Genomic DNA, 20,517 nt, shown 5'->3' with positions numbered 1-20,517 from the left:
CCCACAGAACTGCTGGGGTTCTCCAACCATGGAACAAGACTCATGTTGGCTTGACAGAATCCAGCCAGTATTTCTCCCTACCTGACTTTATCTCTCTAACCATTACATCATGTTTTCTGCATTTCATTCAATGGTTTGATCCATGCTCAAGCTTTGTACTGAATACACAGAACTTTGAGTTTAATTAATAATCATTAATTTTGCTTTTTACTAAGAACGGAACAAAGTAACATCCTTACTTTTTATTCATCAGTGAATACTGAGATCTCAAGACAAAGAAACAAGATTTCAAATGTGAATGGAAGAGAAGGCATGAGTTAAAAGCCAGACTAAATGTCTGATGCAACATCACTCCCGTATTTTCATGGAAACATCAGCAAAAAGGCCTGTGAAATTTTATTTGCAGCAAATGGGAAAGACGGAAGTTATTTACTGCGAGAGAGTGAAACCATTCCTAATGTTTTATGTCTCAGTGTCTAGTAAGTACTGGTATGATAAACATGTAGTTTTGTCTACTGGTCTAATTTTTTACTGGATGTTTAAAAATATAGTCAAAAATGTACTTCACCAAAACACCTTATGGATATAAATTTCAAAAGGGAACAGATAAATGCGGCCAACCCTTATTAGTCCTCATCTAATGTATCTACTACACGCAGTAGTTATTGATCAGGAATTAGACCCCAAACCAATTTTCCCTTTCTCTTTCAATTGTACTCATACCAACACCTCAGCTGAGATCAGCTAATTCAGTATTGAGGATCAAATCAAGGACCTCTCTGCTTTGTATGTCTCAGTTACTATCGCTTTTTAATTACTTGTATCTTTGTTGCATAACAATTCTATTATTAGAATTAATTAATAAGTAGGTTGATATTTCTACTTTACATTTTCCCTAGGATTCATTTTACTTTGTCATAAATTTACTAATTATGGCAAGATAGTGGGGGGGTGGGGGTGGGGGGGCGGGGTGGTGGGCTGAAGGTTGATAAATAATAAATTATATCAGACTGCTTTAAAGGAGTAATAAATGATCATGCTCATCCTGATCAACTATTCTTCTTTTAGAAATCATGGGACTAAAAAAAAATTGTTACAATTATTGCTACTGTTGCTTTGGTTGAAATTCTTTTGTGTGAAAGTGCAAATTTGTGTGTGGTGTCGGAGTACATTTAGAGAAAGGAAGTCTGTTAGTCTGAGAAAAAAACCACACATGCACTAATTATCAGACTTGTTTGAATGGTTTCAAGCTGTAGTATATATGAATCGGGTGAGAATTTACAATGGCTGCAAGAGGTTTTATGGCATGCCAGAGCTTAAGGAATTTTGGGCTGCATTTAAAGTTTAGTTTTGGGATAAAGTTGTTTCACTGAAGTTATTGCACAAATGTGGCCTAAGTCTGGAGTTAAGACCTCACTTGATACTGAAGCGAAGACTTGACACTCTCTGGAATAGAAAATCTCAATCCAATTCATTTTTGAGTCAGGTGGAGCTTCAACTCTGGATTTACATGACAGAATGTTACCACACAATCATAAAGGTAGAAATAGTGAGGTTCTGTCGCTGGTGTGGAGACTCATTAACATGGATGTGGTACGTCTAATAAGGGCAATGGTTTTGTTATCCAATCTCCCGCCTGTGCTTATGTTTACTGGAGCTCTGCTCTTGGAGCGGAGTCTCAGGCAGCAATTTCTGTGCTGTAATGTTAATGGCCTCTTACAAGTGCCAGATGCAAAAGCATATACGGGTGATAGAATTCACTCAACACTAGTCCTGTAATGACTTATTTGAAGCTTATTTTGTAGTTTAGTAATCAATATGGTGCAATGATACTCATAGATAATATCTCTTTTTTAGCTTTCAAAGAATTGTATATACGTACAGAATTTTTAAAAATCATCGAGGACGTTTTATGGTTCAGGTAAGAATGCAATTAAAGGTATTTGATCTATGTCTGTGCTTTTCACTGCAGTATCTAGCTCAGAAAATGATTTTTCAAAAACATGAGAGGAAATTTTCTAATTGTTCACCCAATATGTACTTGAGGTGCAAAGTTAACTCTTAGGAGATCTAGGCCATTCTCTTAAACTCTGGTTCATCAACTGCTGCCTATAGCTACCCATGCACATAATATAAACTGCAACATATAAGTCGATCTGGCAGATAAGACCACTCCATTTATTCAGCCCCAAAAATCATGTTTTTGCACGTACTCGGCGTATAAGTTGACACCCCCCACCCCTGTCCCTTTCAGCCATGACATGCTATACTCGCATGAGTCGTCAGCCTTAATTTTTCACCCAACAAATGGATGTTTTACTTCCCCTTACCTTATAACTAGGTGCAAGGGATCAAGCAGGTGATATGGGCTGTGTTGCAAAGATAGGCGGGAGTTTAAGACACCTTCACAAACCCCCACCCTGCATGGCGAATGACAAAAATAGCGACCCCCCAAACCCACACCAGTGGTTCACTTTTATACTTGGTGAATAAGTCAAACCATTTTTGGGGAGATTTTTCAAGTCTTCAAAGGTTAACTTTGACATCCAAGGTAAATAAAATCTTGCCCCTATGTGAAATAGGTTACAGAGGCATTCTATTAGTATTTATATCAATGTGCTTCCTAAATCCATGTGATAATATTCTTTTGGATCTGACTTCTGAACCAGCTACTTTTTCTAGCCGTAAAGAGAATAGAGTTCTATGATCAGTTAGTTGAGTCACTCTTCCTAAATATTGAAGAACAATTGTAATAAACACAAAAAATGTAATAAATAAATTTTTCTTAATTTTATTCAGCAATAGATAAACATATAAATAGATTTGTACAATTTAACAAGTTTGATGCACTTTAAATTTGGAACTTTTTAAAATATGGAAACAACAGAACGTGCTCAGACTTGTTTATATTTAAACTTTGTTGAATAGCCAGCAGTAAACCCACACATGCTATGTGGTGTTGAGCACCTAAGATACCTATCACTGATAAGAATCAACATCAACTATTTCTTGAAACATCTATAAGTGTGTATTTTTTGCTTTAGCATCTCTTTTTCTCTTCTGTGCAGGCAAGTTGCTCTGCATGAGATGGTTGCGAGGGTGGAAGGGTGGGGGGTGGGGGAAGCGTTGTTGGTGGAGCTCCCTGATTTGCACTCCAAAAGACTTTCTTCAGAGGATAGCAATGTATCATGTCTGGTTGAGTGGTTAGGCTCAAATTTGTACATATGTTATGACATGACAGATGATGTATGCCAGGCGGACCAAATCCACGAGGGAAACTTGGTCATGCTTTCACAACGGTTTTGCAATTTGTATTTATTTCGAGAAGATCTGTGCACTGAATTCAGAAATAATGAGCCTACCAAGACTTTCAGAGATTTAAAAAAATATTAAATTAAGATGTTTGTTAATAAGGTAAATGATTTCAAGCACATACATATGACTACAATTACTTACTACTATAACACATCCTAAAATTCCTAACTGACCTGACTCCCAGTTACACACCCACTTTAAGCAACAGTCCAAAATAAATTTTAGACTTTAAACAAACTTAGCAAGTTAACACAGTACCCACTTGACAGTGGAATTCCAAATGGTTTTTCTCCAACTTCAGTTACTTTACATAGCAAATTTATGCACAAATGGCTGGAGGGTTCTTGAAGGCTGTTTCATACACTCGTTTTAGATCTTACATGGCCTTCTCTCACATAGCCTTTCATTCTCCTTAATATATGTTTCTCTCTCTCTCTTTAATGTGTAAATTCTATTGTTCCATATGTCTTAGAAACTGTATCTTCCTCATAATATAAAAACTTCCATGTTGCCAATATTGTCAGTAAACTTTGGAAAAAATAAACACACTCCTTAGTCTTGCTTATCTCGCGACTTGTAAGCAGACTAAGATCCTTTTGAAATCCAAAAAATCCCTTCATCGATCTAGAAATGCAAATTTCCTTCACACCTTACATGCTACATCAGCATCCATGTTTACTCGTTAGCATTTCAAGCACATTTCTACACCTAGCTTATTTTGATTATTTCAAGCCTGCAGTCTACTTGACTCCAAATCTTATTAAATCACACAGAAGACAAAACTACAGATACTTACTTCAATAAACCAACTTCACAATAAACCAAAAAATATTATGAAAATCATTATACCTTCATCACACCTCCATCCTTATGGGAAAATGAACCACCATAATATAAAAAGACGGCTTCATTTTCTTAAACCATCTTACACTACTTAGTATACTTACGTATATACCCAAAACTATTACATTACCAGATGCATGCATTAACATAACAGTAAATCCTTTGTATCAACAGAGGTCATTTCAGTCCAGTGTCCAGGTTTTAAATGTCCAATTTCCCTTTGAGCTTTAAACTCTTAACAATGCATCTGCAATTAGATTTTCTTGTTCAGCCACATGTATAACCTGTAAATTAAATGGTTGTAATAATAAACTCCATCTGAATAACTTTGCACTTCAGTCTCAAAATTATAAACAATTGTTTCTGATGAATTGTTTGCAACAAAAACTTCAATGCTGCAATGCTAACACCATACTCAGAGATCCTTTTTGATCGTTCAATATCTTCTCTGTTGTACATTCATCTTTCATGTAAAATACCCTATCGGTTTCTCAATTCCAATTTAATCTTGTTGCAACAGTACAGTGCCATTGCCTACATCACTTGCGTCAATGGCTAACTTAAATTGCTTGACATGATTAGGTGCTGCCGAAATTGGTGCCATAGTCAATACAGTTTTTAAACTGTCAAATGCCTTCTGACACTTCTGTGTCCATTGAAACTTCTTGTTATTTTTTAATAGTTCAGTCAATGGAGCAACCATACTGATAAAATTTGGTACAAATTTCCAATAAAACCCACTCATACCCGGAAATCTCAACTTCTCATTTTGTCTTAGGCACTGGGAAATCCACAATGGCTTTGGCTTTCACATTTTTTGGAATCACCTTACCAAGTCCAATGGTAAGGCCTAGATATGTAATTGCACTTTTGCAAATTCACTTATAGCCAAGTTCATAATCAAATTAACTTCTTGCAGTCAATTAAATTGTTCTTCCAGATGTTGTAAATGCTCCTTCTACATTTGACTGAAAACTATCATGTTGTCAATTGCTCAGTCCTGCAATTATTTTGTTTGTCAATCTTTGAAATGTTGCTGGTGCATTTTTCATACCAAATGGCATGACTTAAACTGATATAGTCTACCTGGCATCACAAAAGCCGATATCTCCCTTGCTCTCCCCAATAATAGTTCTTGCCAATATCCTTTCCGCAAGTCAATCTTTGTGATAAACTTTGATTGCCCCACTTTTTCAATGGCAATCTTCCAATCGTGGAATAGGATATGAATCTGCTTTTGTCACTGCATTCACCTTTCAATAATTCACACACAGTCTTTGTGTTCCATCTGGTTTCGGTAGGCGAACTCCATTTATTGCAACGAGACTCAATTATGTCATTCTGAAGCACAAATTCAAATTATTTCTGTACTTGTGACAATTTTGCTGGACTTAAAATCTATAAGGATGTTGCCTTTTTGAAAATGAATCCCTTACACTTACATCATGGCCGGAATTTTAGAACAGTGGGATTTTGCCGTCCAGCCGAAGCCAATAGAGTTTACAATGGCTTGCTGCATGTTGCGGATCCATCCTTACTGTGGTGGGGCCATATGCAGCTAAATTTGTCCTCCCCAGCTTATTCTCCAAATCACTTTGACACTTGTCTAGAAGGTAACTCAATATTACATTTAAATTTTTAAGTACCCCCTCATTATCCAATTTGATTAGAGGAAACTCAATTTCAGTATCATTTATTTCTACCTCTTTCTCCTAATCTACCTCCACTAAAATGTCCTTTTGATTCTCTTCCCTGTCAAAGTATTTTTTAAGCACAGTTACAAGGCACACCCCCTGCTTCTTTCTTCTATCTGGCGTATTTATTAAATAATTTACTTCACTCAATTTCTTTTCAATTCTGTAAGGTCCACTAAACCTTGTCTTTAATGATTCACCCAGTACTGGTAACAAAACTAACACTTTTCCCCCAGCAACATATCTGTGGCTCTCCTACCTGCCTTCATTTTCATCACTTGCTGTGATATCTTTAAATGTTCCTGAGCTAACTCACATGCTCTTTCTTTCTCCAAAGATTGTCACATAAGTTTCTAAAGTTTTACTCATTAACTTCTCCTCCAGTCTCTCTCCTTGAACAATCTTATCAAAGATAGTATCAGCTAATTGAACTTTAACACCTTTTCCCTGCCTTTTAACTTCCTCTTCTTCCTGTTTCAATCTGTGAGCTTGTGATCTTGTTACTACACAATCTGGAGACAGCCCAGGATGTTCTGTCCGCAACACCTCTCTGTTGAATGCACCTCCACTGGCTGCTTGAATACCTTAGGCATCACCCACATCTGTGACCCAGCTATATCATTACCTAAAATAAATTGAACCCCTACAATGGGCAATTTTTCCACAATATTCCAACAATCACCTCACCTGTTTTCTATTTACTCTTTAAATTTACCTTCCACAATGGAATAGCTTTAGCATCTCCATGAACCCCACTTATCACCTTTTCCTGCAATACTCCCCCTGAACAACAAATATCACTATCCCACAACATCAAGGACTGATTAGCACCAGTGTCTCTTAAATTTTTAATATCTTTACCTGTTCCACCCTGTACACATGGAAAGATTTCCCTTTCACATACAAAATCTTTAAACATTCCTGCAACCTGCTCTTCAGAACTCCCTTGGATAAATTGTGAACACACTCCACTTCTTTGCCTATCACTGATTCTTCCTGCTTTACCTTTACACAAACCATTGTTTTTTTCCTATGCCATGACCTCAGAACCAACAGTACTTTTACTTCCAGAACTTTTCTGCATTCCAATTACTGCAACAGATTTTCCTTGTAACCTCCAACACATTGACTTTGTGTGCCCAACCTTATTACAATGAAAACACCTCAATAAAGTGTCATTTCTACCCTCAGCACCTTCCTTTTTAGTCTGAGAAAAAACTTGCTGAGAATTTCCAAGTGTTCCTTCTCTCCCTTGACTACCTACCTTCCTTTCACCTTCCCACTTTCTATCCTTCTCTGATTTAAAAGGGTGACGAAAGAAAGGTTTAGATCTATGAACTAACGCATAATCATCAACTATCTCTGCTATTTGCCTTACCATTTTAACCCTCTGTTCCTCCACATGACATGGGTTCTGACTACCAAAGGAATTGAATCTTTAAATTCTTCCAAAAGAATTACTTCTCTAAGAGCTGCATATGTTGTCTCTACCTTTAATGCCCAATTCACCAGTCAAAATTACTTTGTTTTACTCTCTCAAACTCAATATAAGTTTGACCAGGCTATTTCCTCATATTCCTAAATTTCTGCCAGTATGTCTCAGGAACCAACTCATATGCACTCAAAATAGCCTCAAAAGTGGGACAAAATTCCTCTTTTAACCTGCTGAAAGATTATGATATGAAATGAGCTGGCTAGTTTTAATTGAAATCCTAGTGGGTGTTGACCTATAGCATCAAGCTCTACCTAAATCAGGAGAGATGGAAGTTAATTCTGTAGGCAAAAAAGGGAGAAACATTTAGGGCAGGATTTTTAGTTTGGCTGGTGCCGTGATTGGCGGGCCTAGGAGCGGACAGGGAATGGACCGCCGACTGCGATCGGCTCCCGAACGCGATTTCACACTGGCAGGCCAATTAACAGCCAGCCAGCAAGAAACACGTGCTGAAAGGCTCAGCACTGCTGGGGTGGTGGCAGAAGGAGTGCTGAAGTCAGCGCAGGTGCGGGAGAGCACTCACAGGAAGCTTCCTGAAGGCAGAGAGCTACCTCAGGGAACTGAAGACCTGAAAAATCTAAATTAAAGGTCACAGAAACCGGGCAAAAGTGTCCAAGCTTTATAATCAGTCATCTGAAAATGTAGATAATGAAACTGCTGTCCACAGAAAATTATTTTTATTTTAATTTATCACGGAAACTTCATCCTGCCCATGGATGAGGTTTCCTGAAAAATGCAAAGGCGCCGATTTGCCCACCTGCCAACCATAACATTGGACGGGCAATGAAAATTCTCTGTTAACTGTGCCGTTAATGGGCTGAATTGCCCTTTTAATTGTCCACTGGTGCGCTTCAAGATTAGCATGTACCTGCCGACTGAGATATCGTGTGAGTGCACAATGACATCAGGATGCTTGACCGACCTCATCATGTGCTATTTTACGGTCGAGCGAGTCGCGCACGCATCTGCCCACTCAGCGAAAAATTTTGCCCTTACTGTTTTCTATCACTGACATCTCACACCTGAACAAGCATTCACAGAAGAAATGTAAATGAACCTTGAAATTACAACATGTAGAATCTTTTAATACTTTCTTTATTATTTATATAAAAAGACATTTTATAAAGGATGCAGAGAATATATTTTTATATAAAAATGAGGAGTTTCCTGACAGTGAAAGAGGCATAAAAGCATTGGGAAGCTTATACAGGAAGCCTACTGTATTATTTCAATACAAAGCCCTGGTTTCTGCAATTCTTTGTATATGAAAACACTTTGACAAGTGGACAATTCCGTGAACATGAATGGATTATGCTAGCTTTTAACAGAATGTATTGTATTTTCATTGTACAGACAGGATATGGAGTCAAAGAAAAGTTCTTCAAAAACCTGGCTGATTTAACTGTTTACTATAAAAAACCTGGCAAAGGTCTTGTGACTCAATTATGTTGCCCTTTGGAAAAAAGCAAAACTAAGGAGGAGGTTAACGTTAATGATTATGAAGGTATGGCAAGATCTTCCTGTATTTTAATCAGTACTTTCTTATACCAGTTTCTATCAGTGCTATTAATCTGACAGCAAAAATAAGTGACCAAACTCATGAATAGAATGGCATAGAATGATAGGAGGAAGCATTAGATAAGGCCCAAAAGCAGGCGCGGGGATCTTAATGCATGATGAGTCTACACCCATTGCTTCCAATACAGGTGGCATGCAAACTTTGTGCTGCCTACTAATTTAAAAGATTGTATCATGTAGTTCAGTGCTAAATACATTGATGAGTGGCTGCATGCCTCAGCAGGGGATCTAAGTTTGTGTGAGGCTCACACCATTCAAGGCTATAGTCTGCACTCCATAAAGCCAGACTGCACATCTTAAAAGGGGAAGTGCATTCTGGCTGCAGCAGGTGCTGCAAGTGACTGTGGAAGACATTGTGAACTTACTAATGGCACAACAGGGCAGAGAGTATGATCTGAGGTCCTCTGGTGCATCACTTGAGGCTTAGGTGCAGGAGGCGGACAAGAGGAAAATGTTCTCAATCCATAGGGTATCAGGAGGCTTTCCAGACAAATGCTGTGAGGCAATGGGGCAGATAGCCACTGCATCAATGTCAGTAGTGTCACCCTGAGAACCTGGATACAGTGCTGCAAGGAGTTCAACAATCTCACATGAGTGGTCAGTGAATGCATCTTCAAATGCCATATCCTTACTAATGAACCATTCATCTCACATGCTCAACTCATTACTAAACATCTATATCAACCACAACTCTTAACTAGCATTCATAGTTTCACCACATCTTCACACACAACATATCTCACAGCTTACACACATTGCTAGATAGTCAACTGACAAGCACCTCACCCAAGCTCATTGCACCACATTCGATGCAGGACAAGGTGATATAAAACCACAGGCAGCAGCTCTGAATCCACAGGGGACAGGCACGACTGTATGTCCTCATCCCGATGGAGAAGGTGGTGCTAGCCATCTCTGAAACTGCCACAGCTGGCCATGGCTGATGGCAAGGCTGAAACCATTGAAGAAGATAGTATTCTTCACCTCAATCCACCTTCTCATATCCCCTTCTCTTTCAACCCACAATCCCTTCTGATTTACAAACTGCAAATGGTCCAAGCATGAACCTATTACTTTCCCTTTTTCACCTCTCCCCACAAACCTACCCTTGTGCCTTTCTCCTTTCAGCTATCCAAGAATTGTCCCCAGATCAGGCAGTAATGAAGAGGAGTGAAACGTAAGAGGATCAAGAGATTAATCACACAACCTCACACTCACGGTCATCAGCTCAGCTTTTGGCAGTGCACATACTTTAGACAGCAGCATAAGTGTCTGGCTCCAAGTTGGCAAAGGGCTAAACGTGGAGCTTGGAGCCCATTGTCTCCAGTATGGAAGTAATGGTCAACTCCATGAGAACAGTTGCAGACCTGACCAATGGTTTCAGTGTCTGGTGGCCAATGTCTCAGCTTCCAATTCAGCACAAGCAAAAGCCACGCAACATTCAGTACTGCAGTGAAAGCTCACAATGAGATCATGAGATGCATGCTTATGGCCATGCAAGCCCAGCTTGGTGTCATGCAAGCTCACAGACTGCTACCATCATGACAGCTAATATCAGTGTTCAAAGGGGCTCACTCAAATACTCTCACAGCAGTTCAGCAATCTATCCTCTAATTGATTATTAGTATAGCTGAGGCATCATCCCAGAGGACTGTTAGTGGATTGGTAGAGCCTGACCTGCTGTACTTTCTCAGGGTTTTGTGCTCTCATAACTGCCACTTCATCAGTGACCTTGTTCTTGCCTCTCCACCAGCGAGCCCAGACTGTTGCCAGCTTATGCAGAGAAGCTGCAGTCTGAAGCCGGGCCTGCTAGCGGCAGAGCAGCATAAAGTTATCCTGCAAGGCCATCTGCAGTCTGTCCCATTGAAAGCCTTGTTGGAAATGCCATCTTTTGGATGAGATGTTAAACCGAGGCTGACCTGCCTGCTCAGGTGGATGTAAAAGATCTCCCTTCAGCTGCTCGCCACACACCTGATAGCAAGGGCTTTGCCCTCATGATGGCAAAGTTGTGCAGGATACAGCAAATCATTATGAATAGTGACACATGCCTGGCAATTACTGTAGGGTTCCACTGGAGCAGTCCAGGCAGCAGGACCATTACTTAAACACCCGTGTGGCCTGTTCAATAATGTTTCTTGTGGCAGTAAAGCTCTCATTATATGCATGCTGAACATGTGTGGTTGTGTTGCACTCCAGAATCCTAAACCAGCTGGTTAGGATCATAAAATTACCTCCTTCTATGCCATAACCATTTGACCCATTGAGTCCACAATGGCTTTCTGCAAGGGCATTTCAGCTAGTCCCACTCCCCTGCCTTTGTTTTTATCTTCAGCTGTTCATACAATTTCCTGTTGACAGGCACAGTTGAATCAGCCTTTGCCACCCTCTTAGGCAGAGCATTCCAGTTCCTAACCACTCACAGCATAAAAAAGTGTTTTCTCATGTCACCTTGTTCTTTTGTCAATCACCTTAAATCTGTGTCCTTTGGTACTCAACTCTTCTGCCAAAGGGAACAGTTTCTCTTTATCTACACTGTTTAGAACTGTTATGATTTTGAACACCTCTTTCAAATCTCTTTTCAACTTCTCCATTCATTCAATTCAGAAAGCACATGGAATGTTGGCTTTTATGGTAAGGGGATGGGGTGTAAAAGTAGGTAAGTCTTGCTACAACTGTACAGGGGTATTAGGCAGACCACACCTAGAGTACTGCGTACAGTTTTGGTCTCCTTATTTAAAGAGGGATATATTTGCATTGAAGGCAGTTCAGAGAAGATTCACCAGGTTGGTTCCTGCAATGACGGAATTGTCTAATGAGAAAAGTTTGAACAGGTTGGGCCTGTTTTAGGAAAATGTGAGATGATCTTACTGAAACTTAAGAATTTTAGGGGTCTTGGCAGGGTAAAAGCTAAGAAGGTGTTGCCCCTCATGCGGGAATCTCCAACTAGGGGGTATAATTTCAGAATAAGAGGATGCCCATTTCAGACAGAGATGAGAAGAAATTTCTTCTCTGAGGATTGTGAATCTTAAGAATTCTCTATCTCAGGGAGCTGTGGAGGCTAAGTCTTTGAATATATTCAAGCTGAGACAGACAGATTCTTGAAACAAGGGTTATGGGGAACAGGCTGGAAAATGGAGTTGAGGTCAAGGTCAGGTCAGCCACGATCTTATATAATGGCAGTGCAGGCTTGAGAGGATGTATGGCCTACTCAACTCCTATTTCTTAAGTTCTTTTGTTCTATCCTCATAATTGACATTTCTCATCCCTGGAACCATTTTCATTAATTGTCCCTGCATCCTCTCTAAAGTTTTTCCGGCCTTCCTAAAGAAGGGAATATAATACTCCAGCTGAGATTGAACCATTGTTTTATAAATAACATAAGAAATAGGAACTGGAGATGACCATATGGCCCATCAAACCTACTTCGTCGTTCAATATGAGCAGGCTGATCATGGGTTTCAACTGCACGTTCCTGCCAGCTTCCTATATCCTTTTGTTATGACACTGCCGATGGTAAACGCTGAGCTGCTCAAATCCCTAAGGGAAACTTGAAACAACTGCCACAACTGTTTTGCAATTTCAACAAATTTCAAGATGCATGCCTTGAATTCAGTAGTATTAAGATCACTGAGTCTCATAGGTTTTTTACTAAACTAAATTAAACCTCTATTAATAGAAGAAATGATTTTAAGCATACACGTTAATCTGCAAATTACTACTATGATAACTTCTAAATCCCTTAGTTCATCTAACTCCCAGTTGTACTTTTGTTAAGGCAACAGTAAGACACCTAGATTTTAAAAGACCTAGACAAAGAAACACGATACCCTGAACAATTCAATTCAAAGTGAGTTTTCTTAACTTCAGTCCTTTGTAGACAGCAGCTTGAAGCTTATATACTGAAAGCTTTTCACCCTTGTTAGATCTTAGAATTCCTGCCCTTGCACATAGCCTTCTCTCCTTTATCCTTATTTTCCCCTTTAAATGCAAATTTCCATTGTTTCACTATGTCTTTGGACTTTACCTCTCTCATAATAAAAATCTCTACAGTATCAATTTTACCAGTAATCTTTGGGAAACATAAACACACTGTTTCTTAACTTCTCCTGGCTAGGTGAAACATTTCACCCCTCCCTTGAATTCAACTAGTCTGGTTTATTCAAAAATGCAAATGTTCCCTTTACACCTGTTTACCTACTTAACATTTCAAACCTTGCTTATCTTCTGTTAGATCAAAGCCTTCAGAGCAGCTGCCTCTAATTAAATCAAGTCACACACACGCGCGCACACACACACAACTTTACAATAAATTCCAATAACATTATGAAAATTATTATATCTTCCTGACACTTTGATTTCCAGAAAGACCAAAAATCTGTCTAAATCAGCCATATGTCATATGTTCAGTTATTGCAAATCCACACCCTCTCTAGGTAGAGAATTCCAAAGATTCACAACCCTTTGAGTGATGAAATTTCTCCTCATCTCAGTCCTAAATGATCGGCTTGTTAACCTGAGACTGCACCCCGGTTTTCTAGATTCCCTAGCCAGGGGAAACAACCTCGTAGTGTCTACCCTGTCGATCTCCTTCAGAATCTTGAATATTTCAATAAGGTCACTTCATATTCTTCTAAACTCCATAGAATATGGACCAAGTTTACTCAGCCTCTCATCTCACCCCAGGGACCAATCTTGTGAACCTTTGCTGAACGGCCACCAATGAAGTATATCCTTTCTTAAATATGGGGACCAATTGCACACAGTATTCTGGCTGTGGTCTCACCAAAGCCCTGTAAATTGGAAAATAAAAACAGAAAATGCTGGAAAGAAAAACTCAGCAGGTTAGGCAGTATCTGTGTAGAGAGAAAGATAGAGCTAACATTTCAGGTCTGTGACCTATTATTAGAACTGGCAAAGGTTAGAGATGTAATAATGTTCAAGCAAGAGGTGGGTAGCACAAGGACAAATGAAGTTCTGTAATAGGATGGAAGACAGGAGAGATTGAATGATGGAGGAGTTAGTCTTCCAGGCCAAAAGGTAATGGTGATAGGGCAAGAAAAGAAACAAAGAAATAAAAGATGTTCCAGGAGCAGGTATGCTGCTAACTTAAAGAAAAAAAATGAAACCAGTAAAGAAAAGGAAACAAAATAGGGGACAGTTTACAGCTGAAATTGATTAACTCAATGTTGAGTCCAGTTACCTGTAAAGTGCCTACTTGAAATATGAGGTGCTGTTCCTGAAGTTTACATTGAGCCTCACAGAAACAGTGCAGTAGGCCAACTGTATATCATTTCATATTTTTCTACATTGAGTTTCATTTGCCATGTATCTGCCCATTCAACCAGCCTGTCTATGTCCTGTTTAAGTCTATTGCTATCCTCTTCATAGTTCAATACTTCCATGTTTTGTGTCACCTCCAAATTTTGAATTTGTGCCCTGGATAGCTAAGACTAATTCATTGATAAATATCAAGAAAAGCAATGGTCCTGGTACTGACCCCGGGGGAACCCCATTGTATACCTTCCTCCTCTCCTAATAACAAGTTACCACTACAATCAACTTCATATCCAAGCTGCTACTGTACCCTTTGTTCTATGGGTTTCAACTTTGCTGACAAGCCTGGATTGGGGCTTTTTATCAAACGCGTTTTGGAATTCCTTGTACACCACCTTAACTCTACACCACCTCAACTCTATCAGTTAACTCCATAAAATGCAATCAAGTTAATTAAATGTGATTTGCCTTTAACAAATCCATAGTGGCTTTCCTTGATTAATCCACCCTAGTCCAAGTGACTGTTAATTTTGTTTCAAATTATTGTTTCTAAAAGTTTTCCCACCACTGATGTTGAACTGTCTCACCTCTATTTGCTGGGTTTATCCTTACAACCTATTTTAAACAAGGGTGTAACATCCCCAGTTCTCCTGCACTACCTCTGTACCTATGGGGGATTGGAAGGTTATCCAGTGCCTTCACAATTTGTACCTTAATTTCTTATCATCCTGAGATGTATCACATCTGCTCATGATGACTTATCAATTGCCCTGCCCTTGCTGCTGACTCCCCCCCTGCCACCTCACACCCTACCCCCACACCCCACGACCCCCTTCCCGCCACATTCACCCGCCTGGATCCCTCCTCGATACAAAGCGTCAGGTGGTTGTCATACCAGCAACAGCCACTGCCGCAGGGGTAGCACTGCTAAATACAGAAGAATTGCCAGTCTTTGATTGGCTGGCAGCTCTAAGCAGGCAGGGACTATTGCCCCTGGGGTCCTTGATTCCAGGGAAAGGCCTCTGCTATCCTGTCAAGTACATGAGTGGTGGAAGATGTGGTGGACCTTCCTGAAAAGAGGTGTCGCAGTGCTTCCGGGGGCTCTTTAGCCAGCGGCCGTGGCCCCAATCACCTCCACAAGATTCCTCCCTTATTGCTTTTGTTATCTAGGTAGCTCCCCTCCTGGGAATGTACCTCAATTGTACCCGAACCATCTCCTTTTTAAAGATAGTCCATTATTCCATTACAGTATTGCCTACCAGTCTTGCATTCCATGTTACCCAGAACAGGCCTGGTCTCAACGCACTGAAATTGGCCCTCCTCCAATTAATTGAGTTTTCTCTAGATTGCTCCTTCTCTTTTTCCATTGCTAATCTATACCTTATGATACTATGATCACTACTCCCTAAATGTTCCCCTATTGACACCTGATCTACTTGATCCACTTCATTTCCATAGAACTAGATTGAGCAAAGACTTCCTTCTCATTGGACAGGAAATTTGCTGCCACACACTTTGACATTGTGGCTGAAATACTGATGGAACAGCAGACTGGTGCAGACAAAGGCAGACTGACTCCTGCCAGGATACTAGGCATTTACCTGTATGATGAGGTGTCCATGGTCGTACGCTAACTACACATTCAGGGAGTGGAACCCTTTGCAGTTCCATTTGCAAGATATCTCTGCATTTAGATTTGGCGCCTACAAAGGTACATATGTGCAGGCAGTGGCACCCTGCATCATGGGTAAGCCTGCTATCCTGGCAAAGCCACGTGCACACTCTACATGTTTCTCTCTGATCAGTCCCCGCCCTTATACAGCAGTAGATGGCAAACTGTGAAATGTTACAGATGCCCCCTGCTCCAGCCTAGAAGGATCCCAATGCAAAGAAATTGATTACCTCAATCACCTTCAGTCACTGGCAGCACTGCCCTCACCCTACTCGGAGGCTATAGGTCTGTGTGTAACAGATTGGAGATTTCAGTGAGCACCTCCTTTGTAAAATGGAGACATTGCACACACTGTTCCTCACTGAGACTGAGTTAAGAGCAATGAGGTAAGAGCTGAAGATGCTGGGTCGATAAGAGATCCTGCTGAGAATACTTCTCCCACTTCTCCACCCTCTGCATCCAGATTTTCCTCTGTGTTGCCTCTGCTTAATCTCCCTTAATCTTACAGCACCAATGACTGGGAACTAGTGGTCTGACCAGAATCCTTGAAGTCAGAACCAAGGCCTTCACCACATGCAGCACTACTCCTTGTCAACTTCATCAACTTATAGTACTAGAAAACTCACTCATTTCTATAAACTCAGACAGAGTCCAGAAATCAATCAGCAACTAACCTGAAAGTAGTTGATGAATTCTTTAAACAGGACTGCTGGGTGCTACTTGCTGCTACTGAATTTGTATTCAGCTGTGCATACTTAAGGGATGGTGTTAGCTTCAGCAGCAAGTTCCAAAATGACAGCGTTGTTGTCAAATAATCGTTATGCACTGACGGATATTGCGATCTATCTACTCTGCATTTTTCCGGCACAAACTCCTAAAACCCAGACTCATGCCCTCACCAAAATGGTATCCAATATAAGTTGTAGCAGAAGTGTGTATCGCAGAGTGGATACCATTTTCATACTGAACAGCACCTATAGCACTGAAAATACCAATGCCTTGGAACATATTTTGTGATCATAACATATAACCATTCACTGGTAATAGCTTTTGGCTGCGAGATTCGTCTCTATAGTGCCCGATGGTTTCAACAAGAGCCTGTTAAGTAAAAATAATGGCAGAGGACAGCAGCAGGCCACTTTTGACAACTTCCGGCAAGGTGCGCCCTGATCACCATGTTGTAGAGGGCAATAGCACAGGTGTTTCGTGCATACACTGAAAGTATGCAAGGTGGCAGATTATAACATCAGTCAGCAACAAACAATGATTTGATACCTGACCTGCCATTTTGGACCTTGTCATTTTGGTTAACATCATCTCTTAAATGTGAGGAACCCCAACCAATGCTATATAAAGGAATCATCACCCAACTTGCAGGCAAGTTAGTTTTGACAATCTACTTTTGCAAAATTAGTGGAAGTATTGGGTTGTTGAAGGAGCCGTGAGAAGCTGGTTAAGTCAGCAGCCGTAGAGATCAGCACGTGCAGCCGTACGTCCAGTTTGCTGCTGCTGCTGTAAATTATCCACCACCTTTTCCTGCAAAAGAGAGGAAAATGTGTCAGTGTTGCAATGTATTCAGGAGTTTGGCTGTTAGTGTGTGCAAGGTGTGTGAGTGTGCAGTTTCCAGCAGTGTTAGTTGTGTGGGGTGAGCTGAAACAAATGAATGAGAGGTTTATCTTAATTGTTGGTATCAAAATGAAGATGGTATGGTGGATTGAGCATTGTGTGAGCCTAATGGTGCAGTTGATAGAATTTGGCACATAAGAATGCATTCACTGATTTGACCATTTGTGTAACACTGTTAAATTTCTTGTGACGCTGCATCAAGATCCTTGTGTCCAGACTGGCACATTGATTTCCAAGGCCATCTACTCCCAATGCCTCCTGAGCACTTGTCTAGAGGGCCTCCTGAGGGAAAAGGACATCTCTCTTCCAATCCACCTCCTGCACCAATGACTCCATCCCAGGATCTGAAAGCCTGGGGGCACACTGCACATTCTGCATCATTTTGACTCCTTCCTGAAGCTTTTTCAATGTTGGCCTAAGCAGTTTCAGCACCTATTACAGGCAGCCTTTAAGAGATGTAGTCTGACTTTAAGTTGTGCTGTTTAACCTCATCCGAACTTGGACTCCCCGATAAGGCATCCGGCCACTCAGCAGCTCACAATCATGGAAATGAGCATTACCAAGGTTGTAGGCCGCCTGCATTGCTCAATTGGGCATGGAATAATCGCATATCACACTCTTCACACATTGCCATTCCTGTGCCTGAATTCAGGAGGGATGGGAGGACTATCCAACGTAGCCGCCAATCTTTTGCTCTATTTTTAATAATTTCTGAATACGATAAGTAAATATGTCTGAATCTATTGCAGAGTTCCTATATTATAAAATGAGTGGTATAAGGTCATATGTGTCATCTAAAAAGATTGAATGCATAGCCAACGTGTGACAAGCTCTTTTTATTAGGTATTTGAATTCCATTTTGTGCCTATATTTTTCATGAGTGCTGCTCAAGGAAGAATGTGAGCTGCTAACTGTTCAGTGACAGCAGTCACATTGGGCACGTTATCACGTGAGAAGTAGGTCCATTTGCAGCTTAAAAAGCTTAACTCCAGTTATCAAATGACCTCAATTCTATAATAAATTATTTATATGATCAAAGTAAAAAAGAGTAAGGTAAAGAGGTGTAATAGCTGGGTGGAGGAGTTGGCAATTGGGGTGTAACAAAACAGGCAACATCCTTTAATGAAGACCAGGCATTATTAGGTATTTTGCTTACAGCCATTGCCAGACTTTTCATTCTTCTATACTCTTTTTTTTCAATAGACTTCATTGACTGTTTGAGGAATTTATGTTATTAATAAGTTATTAGAGGGAATATTATCAGAGTTGATAACTGGAGCTTCTTTGAGTCATCTCCTTTCAACTATATGGAATAATTACAGTGCATTAACATTAATCTGTGCCTATCCTCTGAGCTGCTGCAAGTGGCATGAGTTGCAGAGATCTAAAAACAGAATAAAGGAAAAAAAAACAGTTTTGCCAAAAAGTAGGTAAAAGGGACACTGAAATGATTGAAATAGTTTTTCAATGTACTCCCGCATTTTATTATTCATTTGTCTTTTATTTTGCAGAAGTTGATGATGCTGACTATGTAGAAGTCCTCCCTGATTGAAAATGTTCAAAATTATTGAACGGAAGAACAATTTTCTTTTTTCTTAATGTAGCATAAATATTGTAGAAAAAATGGAAACATAAACAGCAGCATAATTTGTATCTAAGTGTATTATAATTACAATTGGATGCCATATGAATATGGCATAAAACACACAGCTCCTCTAGCTTCACTCCCTCCCCAGCAGACAACCTTCATGTACTGTAAATAGCTTAATGTTCTTAATAGTCACTGATTTGTAAAATTTCTAGGCAAATGTAATTTGCTCAAGAAAATTACTCTGAGGTCTCAATTTTGCAGTCAGTGGCAAACTAATGACACTGGCTGCTGACCTCCAAGAAACCACCCCATCCCATGCTTGCATTTTACCTTTCCTGATGTTAATTTGATTCTGCTGCCAATTTTGGGAAACTCCGGTGTCCAGCAACGGTGATGACATCAAGCAGCCAATCATATTGAAGAATTCTGACAGATTGGAAAACAGGAAGTAAAATGTATTGGTTATCCTTCACTTTTTAATTGTTTTACAGAAAATGAAATGAAGATTGGGGTGCACACATAGGATTAAGGTGGAAACTGAAATATTGTAAACAAACTTTTAAAAATAATCTCATATGAAAAACCAATGGCATTTTTCATAATGGAGAAAGTTAACATTTCACAAATATAAAATTAGATTTTGAAGGCTAAAAACGTTGTTCAGCAGCGTTCATTATTTAGTATGCCATTAGAAACCTAGTCTGATCTAATTTAACAAGGCATAATTTTTTCTGATGTTTTTACAGCAGGATTAGTATTTAAACAGTGGAAGTCCACAAAAATCCAAGTGATTACTGAAGATTTCCATCTGCTGGGAATTCACCAGTGCATCCTGTGGAGGAACAGGAATCACTGACAGCAATTTCCGGATTTCCGTGTTTAACTGCACAGGTGTGGGCACCAGAAGTTGCTATCAGGTTCACAGTTCCAGTGATGTTGAACGTTGACAGTTTCAGTGATGTTGAATGTTGACAGTTTCAACAGCACTACAATCACAAAATCTGAGTCCTTGTTAATTGTTGGCTTTTGGGTTGAGAAGATTTTCATAAATTATTCCGTACTTGATGTTGGTGATTCTGGTGGAAAATGTATATAAAAAGATCTTACTATTTTCATTTGTGTTTCTGTGCAAATGAGTAAATAAAATGAGGTTATTAAGCTAGAGTTCTCCATAGGCATCATAAAATTATTACAGTCACAGTTATTTATTTATAATTCATTTATTGCAATTATTTTTAAAGCCCCATTTTTACTCTGTTTCTAATTGTAAAGATTGTTTGATTATAACACACCCTGCTGAAATGCAAGTTTGGCCCATAGAAATCCCACTTTAACAAGATCCATCACCTTTGGACCTAAGGCATTCTCTCTCAAATTGTTCGGATCTGTGGTCATTATGCCTGAGAACCAGTTTGACCTGGTTTCCACCTGT

General features: G+C 39.8%; 1 protein-coding gene across 1 annotated transcript; it reads left to right on the top strand.

Annotated features, from left to right (window-relative positions):
- The first annotated feature begins 333 nt into the window (after positions 1 to 333).
- On the top strand, positions 334 to 19,046 carry si:ch73-264p11.1 (uncharacterized protein LOC100000923 homolog). The gene is made up of 4 exons (XM_041210874.1): positions 334 to 479; positions 1,858 to 1,921; positions 8,698 to 8,848; positions 19,006 to 19,046. Exons 1-4 carry the CDS (start codon positions 334 to 336, stop codon positions 19,044 to 19,046), a joined length of 402 nt encoding a protein of 133 aa, XP_041066808.1.
- The last annotated feature ends 1,471 nt before the right edge of the window (positions 19,047 to 20,517 follow it).

This window comes from Carcharodon carcharias, chromosome 18 (genome assembly GCF_017639515.1).
Source record: "Carcharodon carcharias isolate sCarCar2 chromosome 18, sCarCar2.pri, whole genome shotgun sequence".
In the NCBI taxonomy this organism is placed as follows: domain Eukaryota; kingdom Metazoa; phylum Chordata; class Chondrichthyes; order Lamniformes; family Lamnidae; genus Carcharodon; species Carcharodon carcharias.
The sequence above is the reverse complement of the archived record's forward strand: the minus strand, read 5'-3'. Positions and strand labels throughout refer to the sequence as shown.

What these genes read in the sequence shown, in the direction of transcription:
- si:ch73-264p11.1 (XM_041210874.1), top strand. Translation starts at nt 334, where the DNA reads ATGTCTGATGCAACATCACTCCCGTATTTTCATGGAAACATCAGCAAA. An exon ending in GAGGACGTTTTATGGTTCAG is followed by an intron (nt 1,922 to 8,697) that starts GTAAGAATGCAA and finishes TTCATTGTACAG; the next exon opens with ACAGGATATGGAGTCAAAGA. An exon ending in TAACGTTAATGATTATGAAG is followed by an intron (nt 8,849 to 19,005) that starts GTATGGCAAGAT and finishes TTTATTTTGCAG; the next exon opens with AAGTTGATGATGCTGACTAT.